General features: G+C 37.4%; 1 protein-coding gene and 1 long non-coding RNA gene across 2 annotated transcripts; both read right to left on the reverse strand.

The window, feature by feature from the left end:
- Window positions 1-2,407: 2,407 nt before the first annotated feature.
- On the reverse strand, window positions 2,408-7,759 carry LOC139189189 (uncharacterized). The gene is made up of 2 exons (XR_011572838.1): window positions 7,536-7,759; window positions 2,408-2,461 (listed from the first exon to the last, which is right to left on the reverse strand). It is a non-coding gene; the product is annotated as an uncharacterized lncRNA (long non-coding RNA).
- Window positions 7,760-8,178: 419 nt separating this feature from the next.
- Window positions 8,179-14,116, reverse strand: LOC108174583 (putative disease resistance RPP13-like protein 1). Its single transcript, XM_029087997.2, has 5 exons — window positions 13,914-14,116; window positions 13,640-13,790; window positions 12,824-12,952; window positions 8,529-12,727; window positions 8,179-8,393 (listed from the first exon to the last, which is right to left on the reverse strand). Exon 4 carries the CDS (start codon window positions 12,653-12,655, stop codon window positions 8,543-8,545), a length of 4,113 nt encoding a protein of 1,370 aa, XP_028943830.2. The 5' UTR covers window positions 12,656-12,727; window positions 12,824-12,952; window positions 13,640-13,790; window positions 13,914-14,116; the 3' UTR covers window positions 8,179-8,393; window positions 8,529-8,542.
- Between the last annotated feature and the right edge of the window lie 394 nt (window positions 14,117-14,510).

Here is a 14,510-nt window from a genome sequence, read left to right on the forward strand (position 1 = left end):
GCTAAACACTTAGAAGGGAGTGTTAGTGTTTAAGTGTTTTTAGCTGAAATAAAACATTTCAGTTTACCTGTTTTAATTATAGCCTTTGGATTACATTCCAAATGGATGCTCTAGATTAAGTGAGAGTTAATGATATAGAGTGACAACTGTAGCTATCTCATAGGATAGATGAAATGAATGGTTGTGATGTATTTTCTCTGATATGAGAGAGAAATGTGCTAATGCTCTGTAATGTGAGTGTTTTCGGTAATGTCCATTCGATTGTCAGAAAGAAGAGAAATGAAACGTCTTGTTCACTCATCTTTGTGAATACTCTCTGCAACTCCTTGTTTTCTTTTATACAAGAAAGCTCCCAAAACAGCATCAAATCTATAAACTAACAATCGGATCAAAGCTTTAGGAGGTAGTCTCAAAAGGATAACACGTACAATTTCCTTAGGCAAACTGCTAACCATTGCTTCAAACTTCACTTCCCCGGCTGCCAATTTCATAGACATAGAGTAAGTGAGGAAATATAGTGCAGCCAGTTACAGAACACCGTGCTCCTCCACATAGGAGAACAACATTGTCAAAACTCTGCCGGTGGTTGATGAATGCAGCAAAACCATTTTTTATGTGCACCAGGAAATCAAACCAAATCAAATCATCCGCATAGAGTGAGGAATTTAAGCATATTAGATCATGGCAGCAGAAATAATCACCCTCCAGTTATTCGTTCTACTAGTCTACAACTGGAAACGCAGCAGATACAGAAAACGCATAGAAAAAGGTCACACTATGATCAATTGACAAGAGCAAATATTTCCAGGGCCATTAGTTCTTTCAATTAATCACAATAAAACAAACAAATGTTCCCATTAGGCTACATCTGTCTAAAAGGAGACAACCCGAGTTAACGTATGCCAATTCCACTTGCATGGAATAATGCAGATAAAACGGCCGAATCATCTTGTGTTCTTTTATTTTTCATATATCTTGGCCCTAACATTAGATCTGTCTTTCGCCACATTTCCTTACTAGAGTTCTATATAAGTCAGTTGCATGGATTTTCACATCAAATGGTATGCTGAGTTTGACCGATAAGGCAGTGTTACATATGGTTGTATTTTGTACGACCAACGTCACTTGAAAAGCAATAACTTGCAGCTAAGAAAACCGCAAAGAATGTATTTCTATTGGCTGACTCATGTATACATCAAATCATTAGAGAAAGAAATGGGACAACAGTTATGAGAAAAAATCTTACAGACGAAGGCCTGCCAATGCCAGGATCCACTCCTCCTCCATGCCTGATATTAGGATCAACCTTTCCTGGTGACTCGGGTTTTCCACCTGTCTTCTTCTCATCCCTAGCCTTGTTAAAGATCATAGTTGTCACATCCCGACCCGGGCTCGGCTCTGTCGTAGCACAATATTGTCCATTTTAGGCCCCGATCACGCCCTCACGGTTTTGTTTCTGGGAACTCACACGAGAACTTCCAGTGAGTCACCCATCCTAGGATTGCTCTCGCACGATCTCGCTTAACTTCGGAGTTCCTTTGGAATCCGAAGCCAATGAGCTCCCAAAATGACTCGTGTTAAAGGAGGTGAGCATGTACATATAAGGCATAGATGATCCTCACCCCTGAGCGATGTGGGATCTATGGAATGGGTAGAATCTCCGAAGCCAATGAGCTCCCAAAATGACTCGTGTTAAAGGAGGTGAGCATGTACATATAAGGCATAGATGATCCTCACCCCTGAGCGATGTGGGATCTATGGAATGGGTAGAATCAAACCAATGTAGGTTTATTGTGTTTAGTTAAACTCATTGTGTTTGTGTTAGCTCAACTCATTTAAAACTAAACTTTCATACTTTATGTTGTGTTATTTGTGTTGAATCCAAAATTTGGTCAGTCTTGGATTCACTATCATATAGTCAAAGAGCTTGTTTGGAACTGTTTTTAAAATTACTGAAAACACTTAAATCATTGCATGAAGCAATAAAGTGATTTTCCAGAACTTACTTGACATTTTAATAAGAATTGATTTTAAAAATATTTTCATAAAAAACGCTTTTAACCATTCTTAAGGCCAATTTCAAACGAAACAAAAATAAGCACTACAAAATTGTATTTATATAGCCAATAATTAGGATCATCATAACCCATGTCTTTTCAACGATAAGGACAAAATGAAAGGTAAAGTAAATAGTGTCAGTATTAACTTTTTAGTGAAAAAATGTGGTTTTTCGTTAAAGTGAACAGTACCAAGAGGTTTTTGTTAAAATTCCCTTATTTTAATTCAAAGTTAAAATGCAATGATCTGTACACCAAAACAACAATAATAAGCTTTGTTCCAAACTGAAGATTCAAAATGGAGTAAAAGGAAAATAATGATTGACCAAGGAAAAAAAAGAATTGTATACCTGAGGAGTGATGTAGAGTGTATACGGATGAAGTATTTTTTTTTAGATGAACATCTGTAGGAAAATCGAAACCAAATGAGATTACATAGCAGCAAAAAAAATGATGGGAAAATAGATTAAGAAAAGCAATTAAAAATAAACATAGAGGATGAATGATGTTGTCCAATGTACTTAATTTCTCTTATAAAATATAAGACAACTATATATATTTCTCGACCATATGAGACGACCATATGAGAGAGCATCAAATTCGAATAAACTAACAAAGCTCTTAATTCTAAGTTGGTAATTTCATTGTTGTCGGTGTCAACTTGATGACATTATGCAATATCAATTTAATTCAATGGGCAATTTAATTTTGCAGATTAAAAAGAATTTAAGAATACTGAAAGTTACTAATCCCCATCACAACATCCCATCAGTAAATAACCAAAACCAAATGTAAATTGTAGTTTTTTATAGAGCATATCCAAAAGTATATCCCATCTCTCTGAGCATCCAAACAGAGCATACCCAAAATACCAAAAAAGATTAAAATTTGGATTTAGCACCTATTGAAAGTTTTAAAAAATAAAAACTACAGAAATAACAATACGGAAAGAGCAACAAAATACAACCATAGAAGAACGATCAGAGTCCAAGGTGTGATTCGGACTCGAAGCTTCTTGAAAGATTTTTCTGAGCTGTATGAATATTAGTTACATGGAATCCAGATTTTTCAATGGGTGTATTTTGAACCCAGAAAAATCTCATTTCCTGTTTCTGAAAATTACACACAGATTGAACACAGAAAATCCCAAGAGATTTTTCCTGTTTCTCAGTTTTATCAAAACCCGCAATAGATAGCAAATTACATGTAGGGATCCCAAACTGTACATGGAACCCAGATGTAGCTTTAAACCTATATATTTCTGGGAACTATATATGGAATCCAGATATTTCTGCTTCATAAAAAAAATTAATATAAGAATTTCTAAAATCGTCGCCGTACGCCACTTTGTATTGAGTGAGTAACAGAGATAAAAGTGAGAGGAAAAAGAGAGAAGGGAGAAAGAAGAGTTGAGGAGGGTTTGGTCATGGTTGGCTTGTGATTTTAGAGTTTTAAGGTTGCAGTGAGAAAGCGAAGAGCGAGAGTGAAGAAAGGGGGGAAGCACTCTGTATAAATGAAATTGAGTCGGTGAAGACCCATGCGTCATCATTTTCTAATTGAACATCTAATTGAATATTAACCATGTAGTTTGAATTGAATATGTGATTGAATATTAGATATTTAGTTTGAATTGATTTGGATATGTGGTTTATTGAATTGGAATCCTTTTAAATTTTATTATGAATAAGTGAACACAGTTATAAGTATCAACCATTTATCCTCATTCATATTCAAATATAATATGGATAAGTGAACACAATTATGAGTATCAACGCATGCCTGAATAGCGTCCATAATGGCTGCCTTTGTTACATTATGATTTATGTTTTTTGCTATAGTGTCGAAGATGTCCGGTCTCAGAAAAAGTGAATAGCCATGCTCTCCGTCATCGAATACTGCACACCATGCTGCATATTTTTTTGTTTGAACATCTATGCTTGACGACTTACCTGCTTAAACACCGCTTTTTCTGTGGTTTGCTAATTCCTACGTGAGGTATGTAGGCTGCAGGGCATATATTTTGCGGTCTTAACTACAGGGGCAAAATATGTGTAAACTGCAGCTTGCTTCTGTTTCTTCAGTTTTGTATGGAAACAGACCTTCTGCTTATTTTTGCATTTGAACAGTTGTGGTTACAAAATTAGCTACTTGAACAAGTCCTCAACACTTTCTGTTTTCAATTACCAGTTGAAATGGTTGCCTACATTGCAGGACTGTGAACTATATGTTTGTTCTGTTTCTAAAGGAAACAGAACTTTTTGGGTAACCATCTCTTTCTAATCAAAGACATTCAGTTTCTTCCTACTCATTGTACAATGTATTTATATGGTAGCTCACCTGAATATATATAAAAACAAAATTGATTATCTTATCAACCTCATTCATTCATTTATCCCTTTGTTTGTTCATAATTGTGTTGAATTTATTCAACTTAAATGTGTTTTATTCATTCGATTACGCTTGAAACAACTAGTTCCCGCGGAAATGCACGGGCCTAATATCTAGTATATACTAAACATGAGTTTCCCCCGGCACTGTAGATCACCAGTGTCCGGACGGAACTGCCCTCGCTTCTCTGTTTTCTTTCCGTTTGTGTCCCTGTTTTCCACGCGTTGCTCATCTTTTTCTCTCGACTTTGAGAGTCTTCTTAACGAGTTAGGGTTTTGTTCCTTCGTTGCTTTTCCTGATTTCGGCTTTTGCTCTTTTCGTTTTGGCCGTTCTTTCTTCCAATCCTCTGTTTCCCTGCGATATCCGTCCTTTCTTTCGCGGAAAGGGTTGCTGATTTTCGTGGTTTAAGGGATTTTGTGGTTGCCGAGCCGTAGTGCGTCTATTTAGATTTGGGATTTTTTGCTTTCCGAGGGTTTCGACATCTCTAATTGGGGTAAAGGATTCCTGTTGTTTCCCCTTTTTCCGTTTGGGATTTCTGGGTTGTGGCTGGGTTTTAGGCCGATTTACACCTCTTTTATAATCATTTTCTTTTGGTTTTTATTTTTGGTTTTTCCTTTGTTTTGATGAAACCTTAATCGTTTCCTTTTATTGTCAATTGTGGTGCTCTCTTGGGTTTTCCCTGTTAAAGGAGAATTTTGCGTTTTTGTTCTTCAGTTGGCAAATCTCTGATTTGCTGCTATTTGCAACGTTGCCGTAATTTTTTGGGTTTTTTTGCGCTTCTGCTTTTTTTCCGATTCGGACATGGATTGGTAATTCTTGGATTTAAATGGATTCGTAGTTTTTGATGAGAGGAGTTGTTGAGGTTGTGTGAAGGTTTGTTTTTCTGGGTTTTATGCTGCAGGGGGTTACAAACACGAAGAGGAGGAGAGGAAACATTAGTTTAGAATTATTTGCATGTGCTTTTTTAAGGTTTTGCTTTTTTCCAGTTTGGATTAAAATGGATTTTGAATTTTTGAGAAGAAATTAAAGGGGTCGTTGGAATTTTGGAAGCCTTTGTGTTATTGGTGAACACGCAGACAATCTTGAAAATTTGTGGTAAAAGACTAATGTTTGTATATAAAAATTGCAGCCATGTTGTAAAGAACAATGGTTCATTAAGCTAAATGTCAATGGACTAATCCATGTGTTGACTGTGTTGAAAGGCACAAATTTTTTTGACATGTTTGGGTTTCATCTCATGTGGATTAGTGGAAAAACAAAATGGTATTGCTCTAACAGAATGTTGGTCGCTTACAGGTTTGAAGACTAATGTTTGTACCATACTTGACCAATCCCAAAACTATTGAGCACCGATCAACGTTATACAGTTAAGGACCCAGAAGAGTTTCCCTCAAACCAGGAGGCCAATCACAGCGCGACACGTGTCGACATCAGAAGCCAATCATAGCACGACACGTGTCAACATCAGAAGCCAATCATAACACGACATGTGTCAATGTCAGAATGAAACTAGAAACTCTCTTCTATAAATAAAGATCATTCTCTCATAATATTTCCTAATGTCATTTGTACTAAATCATTCACTAGTACTCACAAAAGGAGAGCTTGAACCTATGTACTTGTGTAAACCCTTCACAATTAATGAGAATTCCTCTACTCCGTGGACGTAGCCAATCTGGGTGAACCACGTACATCTTGTGTTTGCTTCCTTGTCTCTATCCATTTACATACTTATCCACACTAGTGATCGGAGCAATCTAGCGAAGGTCACAAACTTAACACTTTCTGCTGTACCAAAGTCCTCACTAATTTTGTGTATCAACAACTAATATTACGATAATATATAAACATAAAGCAACCAGCATACCATGGAGGTAATGTCCTATGAAAAGGATAGAAAATAGATATTAGACAGGGAGGAAGAAGATCAGAAAAGGCAACTGAAACACAACTATTTAGACAACATAAATCCATTTTCACGAAGCACTTAGCACATATGTCGAAAGATACACCAATTGACTGAAATACAAAAAAGGATAAAGAACTCTAACCTTCCCCGACGACATAAGAACCCAGTTAAAAGAAATCTACTTAGCCCTAAATGAAATCCTTGTTTTGGGCAAGGTAATAACAACAAAACCTCTTCATCCAGCTAGTTTATGCATTCAAAGTCGGGATGAAGATCACATACGTACATACAGAACCATACAAAAACTTGACCATGAGAATTTAGGAAGTACGCAATGTCCTTAATGTACTAAGGATTAAAAGTAGATACAGAAACCAGTCATAAACACCATCAGGAAGCAATCCACTCAAACAATGAAAGATAATAAAAAAATTAACAATACCTTTTATTCTATTACAAATTGAGCATCCAACCAGAAACCAATAGGCAACGGGTGGAGACTCCCAAGATCATTCAAACTATTTATGTAACGCTTCAATTCCTGACATGGGATTCACACTCTCGAAACAATACCTGCTCCAAGAAGCAATAAAAAAGGTCGTACCCAGTGCACAAGGCTCTCGCTTTACGCAGGGTCTGGAAGAGGTGAATGTCAGCTAGCCTTACCCCCATTTATGGAGAGGCTGCTCCCAAATCTCGAACCCGAGACCTACCACTCATGGGCGAAGGGAGCAATATACTCTCAAAATTTTCAACTTACTAATTTTGTAATAAACACGAAGAAAACTTGTCATTTTCTCACTAACCCTTTTCTGTTCATTTTCATTTTCACTAAATTCCTAATTAAGCAAAACTATAAATCAAACTGAAAAACTATAATCTGCTCCTCTGAAGAATCCAAATTTTGCATCAAGTATATGTATTTACTTTAATAATGAGAAAAACATAAAAATTAATACTAAAAACATGAATTTTGCTAAGAAATTAATATAAAACCAATGCATCTGAGAGAATTACAATCAAGTCAATAGAAATTAATGAATAAATCTAAATGAATTAGAGCTCAATCCAATCAGAAATCCAGCAAATAAGCATCGCAAAGATTAAATTTAAACCAAAAACAAATAAAGCCATACAAAGGTTAAGAATTTATATTCGGATTGAAGAAAGAGATTACGTACCGACATGAATTCGATCAAAAGGGAAAGAACTTTTTTATTTTTCGGGAAAAATGAAATGACTCGGAAAGCAGAGAGAGAGACGTTGGGCCAGAAATGGGCCTATAATTGCATTATGAAATCTGGGAAAGAATATGAGGCTTTAACGATTTTTGTTTCGGGATGAACGGCGTTATTTTGCTGACGGGAACGAAAAGATGATTCGGATCGCCGTTAAGTCGGCGTCAGCCCTGACGTGGTTTGTGCGTTTGGAATGAAATTGAGAGTCAAATAAAAAATGGAAAATTGGACAATCACCATCCCACATAAAATCCACGAATAAAATCGAACCAGTTTTTCACAAATTCACGTTTTAGTACTGATGTATTACTACCCTCAATTTTCCTTAGAACTCAGTTAAAACGTATAACCGTCACCAATTTATTACATATCAATTAGATGAATAATGCACTTTTTGAATAAGTAACGAAAGCTTGGTATAAGGATTTGATTGACCAAAATTTGTTGGCACATATTATCTACTTTCAGGAAGACAAGTTATGGTAAAGGAAGTCATTTAGTGGTCATCATTTGCATTTCCATTTCTTTGTTGATTGCTTATTCTCGATGCATTAAATAAAATGCATTACTAGCTCATAAGTCAAAATTTGCTAAAATAAAATAAAACATTAGGTGAAAGTGGCCTGATTTACAAAGTTATAATACAAATCAGTGAAAAGGGGCCAAGCAAACATAGCAATCGTTTACCAAAAAAAAAAAAGCAAATATAGGAATCCGGGAGAAGAAATGTTGGCCAAGAAATATCCAGGTTGTCAGCCAATTGAAGACCTCCCAAAGCAGCCACTCCTCAACCCCCAAAACCTTGACCCAACCCAAAATATGTGGATTACTTTACTTTACAAGAATAAAGATGATTAATTACCCAAAAAATAAAGAATAAAGATGATTAATAATAATAATAATATTAATATTAAAACATTCCTCGAGAGATGATACCTGGACCATCAGCTTCATATCAGTGTGCCATCTATCTGTATGCAAGGGATGTGGGATATTTTGTGCCAGTAGCGTCCTTTTCCTGGTTGGCATCTCTCTTTTAGCACTGGACACTCATAGATCCAAAGTTTCGTAAGTGAAGGAGGCAGACCCTCCTCTGGAATGGATGCTAGCTTTGGACAATAGGAGAGTTTCAAAGATTGAAGGGAGGGGAGGAATTGAAAGCCCTTGCTGCTCAGTTTCTTCAGATTCGGGAAGCCATCTATTGAGAGGCTAGTGAGAGATTTGGGGAAGAGCGTCTCCATCCGTACCATGTCGGGTGGAAACGACACCGTATCCGGGTCTTCACCGATAATCTCTAAGCGTCTAAGAGAGGTGAGTCTGTGCAACCCCCACTCCAACTCCCACAATGACTTACAGCTCTTGACCTCCCAAATTCGAAGAAATGTTAGGTTGGGAGGAAAAGTCAAACCTTCACGGTAGTCGATGAACAAACTCTCAAGAGAGTTGAGATTGTGCATGTCTTCGGGCAACGCCTCCAATTTCTCGCAATCTCGGATCAAGATATTTCTCAGGTTGGAGGGTCTTCTCCCCCCACTCAGTCTCGGGATGGAAACAAGACTTCCACATTTTATAATACATAGCTCTTGAAGATTGCTGAGGTGGCATAAGCCATCCGGTAAGGATTTCAGATTTTGGCAGCTACAGATCCTAATATATTCAAGGCAGTGATAGGTGTTGTTGCTGAAGAACCCGTTCGGTGCTATTAAACCCAGTCGTTCACATTCCTCCTCATCTACTAGTGATTTCAAACTTTTGCAATATATTATCTCTATTCTTCTGAGATTTTGGGGAATCTGGAATTTTGCAAAATATATCAACGAATTGCACTCTGCAATCCAGATGTCTTTAAGAGAAGGTGGCAGACCAACATCTGGAAAAGAAACTAGACTTGAACATTCGTGTATGCGAAGCTCTTGAAGAGACGACAGCTGATTTAACCCTTTTGGTAGCTTCAAAAGATTTTCGCACTTTCTTAACTCTAGAAATTCAAGCTTGCAATCCAATATTTGCAATTGCAGCAACTCCTCTGCTTCTTCTCCCAATTCTTCAACTAGAGGAGAGTTGTCTTTAACTTCCAAACGGCCAAGAGAAGTCAACCGCTGCAATAATCTAGCCTCATTCTTCAGTGAAGACGTCAACTTCTCACATCCATTGATCTTCAAATCTCTAACCTTGCTTAGTCCCTTCCTGAACAATTCCCCTGTTGGCCGAGACATCACCTCCGAAATGTTTGAAATGCACAAGGACTCTAATAACTCAAACTCAACCTTAGCAGTTGTATGTTCCAACACTTTACAACCGTCAATGTTTAGTTGACGAAGCTGTTTGTAGTTGGCAATCGAAACCGTCAATTCCTCACATTGAACAATTTCAAGTTCGGCTAACAAATCAAGCTTCTCTGGCAGTTTTCCTTCCAACTTAGAACATTCCTTGATTGAAAGCCTTTTTAGGCAAGGGAAAACACCACTTCCGTGATCCAGTTGGAAAGGAAGCCACACCTTCCAATGCCGCATATTCACAAACTTGAGAATCTCTAACAGCGGAAAAGGCATGACACACTCACCATAAAACTCAGCACCAACACTTTCGACTGCATTCATTCCTCTAATATAAAGCTCTTTGAGACGAGGCAATTGTCCGAGAGGTGGCAAGGATAAACAATTGTTACATTCCTCTAAGCGCACAAGCACCATATTAGAGAACAATGGACCTCCAACCCATGATGAAAATTCCTCTCTGGCATAACCCTTGATGGTGAGCTCCTTGAGCTTTGTATGAGGCTGTAACATGTCAAGCACAGCGGATTCTGTTTCTCTCGTGTCGCTTGAATAATACCATTTTAGGACCAGTGAATCAAGCCTCTCCTTGCATTTCAAGTTGGCCCTCCTGGCATCCTCGACATTAGTCACATTCTCCAATCCTGAGAGGCACAATGTCCCTCGGAGATGCAATAGGGGCCCTATCTCTCTTATCCCTGAATGATCACTTCCTTCGCTCACCACAAAAAGAGGCAGTGATTGTAGATTTGTCAATCGACCTAGTTGCGAAGGCATTCCTTTCAACGAAGATGCATCTGAGTTGTTGAGATGGCGCAAATTAATTAGATTACTCATGTTCGCGGGCAATGACTTCATTTGAGAACAACCTTCCAATATCAATGTTTGCAGGTGGTAAAGAGTGCTTGTTGATTTAGGCAAACTGGCTATATATGTATAGGAAAGGTCAAGATACTGTAACAACCTCAAATCACCGATTGACTCTGGCAGCTCAGTTATTTTGTAGCCATTGAACGAGAGCACTCGTAAGTATTGCAACTGTGGTAATAGCTCAAAAGTAACCTTACGAGGCAAATATTTGGCCCATCCCCTGGAATCTGAAAGTGAAAGTGGCAGGAATGTTCGCAAGCGTTCAACTTTTGGAAAGTCCTCAAATCGCATAACTCCATCAAATTGACCAGCAATGAAAGACGAATGGCGAGCCCTTCGAAAGCAAGTGCTTTGCAAGTTATCACCTTGCTTATCTTCCAACCTAAAACATATTTCTCCTGCTGCCCATTGTGCTAAATCATTAACGAGGTCATGCATTACATATCGTGAATTGTTTTTGCTTGATTCTTGAAACAGCGACCTTGCTAATAGCTCTCGAAAGTAGTCGCGGCCCAAATCCTCTATTTGTTTATTGTCGTCAGGATTTTGTTGAATCAAACCCTCTGCCATCCACAAAAGAATGAGCTGCTTCTCCCCAAATTCATAGTCATTTGGAAGTATTGAGCAATATGCAAAACACCGCTTCAAATTTGATGGAAGATAGTGATAGCTCAACTTTAGTACGGGGAGAATGCCACTCTTGTCTGCTAGATTCCATAACTTGTTGTTCAATATTTCTCCCCACTCATCTTTTTCTTTGCAACGTAAAAGACCACCGAGAGTCCTTGCAGCTAATGGTAAGCCACGACATTTTTCAACAATTCTTGTCTTAATTAAATCATAATTTACCGGCTTTCCATTATTAATTCCCCTGAACGCATGTCGCTCAAATATTTCCAAACAATCATCATCTGCCATACACTCCAAATTATGAACTCCAGTGGCTCCCATAATCTTTGCAACATTCACATCACGGGTTGTCACAATAATCTTACTTCCTCCTGCTCCGATGCCAAAAGGGGATTGAAGTCTTGTCCAGAGATCGTATAGATCAGAGTCATCTTTGTTCCAGATATCATCTAAAACGATTAAAAACTTTTTTCCTCTTAATTGCTCACTCAAATCATGCTGAATTTTACTGAACTCCTGCACTTGAACGGGTTGGGATGTGATTGATTCAAGAATTGCCTTTGTCACTCGTTCAACATCGAAGTCATCAGACACACATACCCACACCTTTAGCTCAAACTCCTTCATGGCATCATCTTTGTGGTTGAATACAAGTTGAGCAAGTGTTGTCTTCCCGACTCCGGGCATGCCAACTATAGCAACTACACCAAAATTGGCGGCATCTGCATGCTCGTATTTTCTTGACAACAATTCAATAATCTCCCCTTTGTCACCATCTCTTCCAACAACAAGCTTTTCATCTAACACGTCTGAACTTGGTAGACTTCGCGATTCCTTAGCAGACGTCCCAATATCTTTCAAGCCAAACTTATCTTTCCGTTCAGATATGTCTTGCAACCGCTTCGTAATCTTCTTCATTTCGGAGTTCATATCAAAACTCAATTTAACTTTATAAAATGATCTCCGTACCTTCCTGCTTGTGCTGGCTTGATCACGTCCCTCTATCATGCGCTTCAACATTTTAACGGAAAATTTGTCCAACATGTCTTCGATATCATAGGCCAGGTCTCTGAGATCATCCAGCCACAGTTTCACACCACCTTCAGTCAGTTGCCTTTCCTCGGCGTCGCTGAGCACCGCTCCGATTGTAGACAACGTCGTCCTCCACTTCTCCAGCTTCTGTCCGACGCCCCGGAAATTTCCCAAGTACTCAAGAATCTCGCGAGGGGTCAACCTGTCGAGCAGCAACTGCAGAAACGCCGCAAGAAAAACCTCTCCCAGTGCCATATTAAGAGCGAGGATTACTCCAAGCAGTTAAAGAAAGACCGAATCGCTCTTGAGCAATATTGAGGTGCAGAACTGTACAAATTAAGTGAAGAAACAAATGAATAAAAAGTGGTTCAAATAAAATGAAAAACAACCAATGTATTATTCGAATAAACAATAAGAACTTACATGGAAGTTCAAATCTAACTCTGCTTGTGATCAACAAATACAGACTCAACGAAGGGAAGATCAACAGTCAAATACTAGTTCCTTGGAAATTTGGAAGCTTGATCTGTCGAGACTCAGAAATAGTCACAACTGCGCAAATTAAAATGATGAGAACTAATTATTGATGCATGCACAATCATATACAAATTTATAGTAAAAGTGAAATAATCAATTAATGGACTCCTAGTAAACATTTCTAGATGTGACAATTTGGGACTAGAGATGGCAACAGGACGGATTCAGATCAAGGTTGACAATCATATACAAATTTATAGTAAAAGTGAAATAACCGTATCGCCAGGTATACAATCCCTAATATAGTACTACCAAATAATCTAATAACTTGATATTATATGTTCCAATAAAAAATAAAAAAAACTTGATATTGTATGTATAAAGCACAATAAAACACACCACATAATATTACTTAATAGGAAAATGTTGGGAAGATCACATATTTTTGTGTCACATTTATGTACCATCTAATGTGGCAAGTGAGGTATACACGTCACGTCAATTTATGAATTTATCTCACTGGATGTTGATTGTGTCCACCACTTGCCATATGAGATGATACACTAATATAGTATAAATATGTAGTTTTTCTAGCATTACTCTTTAAATAATAAAGCATAATAAAACATACCATATATGATTGCAAAAATCATATATTAGTATACATTATTTTTCTTAAATTTTAACATGTTGAACAAATAAATGGTTATTTTTCTTAAATTTTAACATGTTGAACAAATAAATGGGCAGCTTTGGGATTACCTTGCAATCCTACGTTTCAAGACTCGAACTTGCACGAATATTGGACATGATCTGTAGCAAGAAGCAGTTTCATGGGAGTCAATCAGGTCATGAGGGCACTTGTTTGCACTTATGATCAACAAATCCAGACTGAACGATGGAATAATTAAGCCTGAAAAGTGCACAGATTATATAGATGGTTATTGATAAAATAATTAATTAAGCATACAAACTTGAAGAAAAATGAAATAAATAAATAATGGATTTGGCATGTATAGTTGCAAGAGGAACTTACTGCGTTGGAGTTTTCAGATGATGATGAAGATGAAGGGACTTGTTTCCATAGATCATTAAGATCAGCAGATCTAGACTACTTTAGAGCTCTTCAATTTGCTGCGATAATTAGGTGTTGAAAGACCATAACGAAGTCTTCTTCCTTCTGCCCAAAAGGAAAGTTAGATTCCTCTTTTTCCTCTCTCTTTATTTTTCGTGGGTCATATTGTTTTATCATTTTGATTGCTTTCTTATCTCCGTTGTCCTACACGGTTATTGCTTTTTTTTTTTCATGTGGAGAAAATTGTGGCAATACTCTCTCAACTTTAACCAAATTAGAATAATGATCTCTTAATTAAAAATTCATGATTATTGATCTCTTAACTCATTAAAATGTACTGCTAAAGTCCATTTCGTCAAACACCGCTAAAATTTCCGTCAAAATGAGTCACGTGCTAGGCACATAAGGCCGAATCAAGAAGCGAATATGGAAAATTAAATAAGAAAATTGTAGAAATGGTTTCTCAATTTTAACCCAATTGAAGCAATGATCTCTTAATTTTAATACAATTGTAGCAATGTTTCTTTCAACTTGACTTGTTTTGACAAAAGTTATGAT

The sequence above is a fragment of the Malus domestica genome, chromosome 11 (assembly GCF_042453785.1).
Source record: "Malus domestica chromosome 11, GDT2T_hap1".
Lineage (NCBI taxonomy): Eukaryota > Viridiplantae > Streptophyta > Magnoliopsida > Rosales > Rosaceae > Malus > Malus domestica.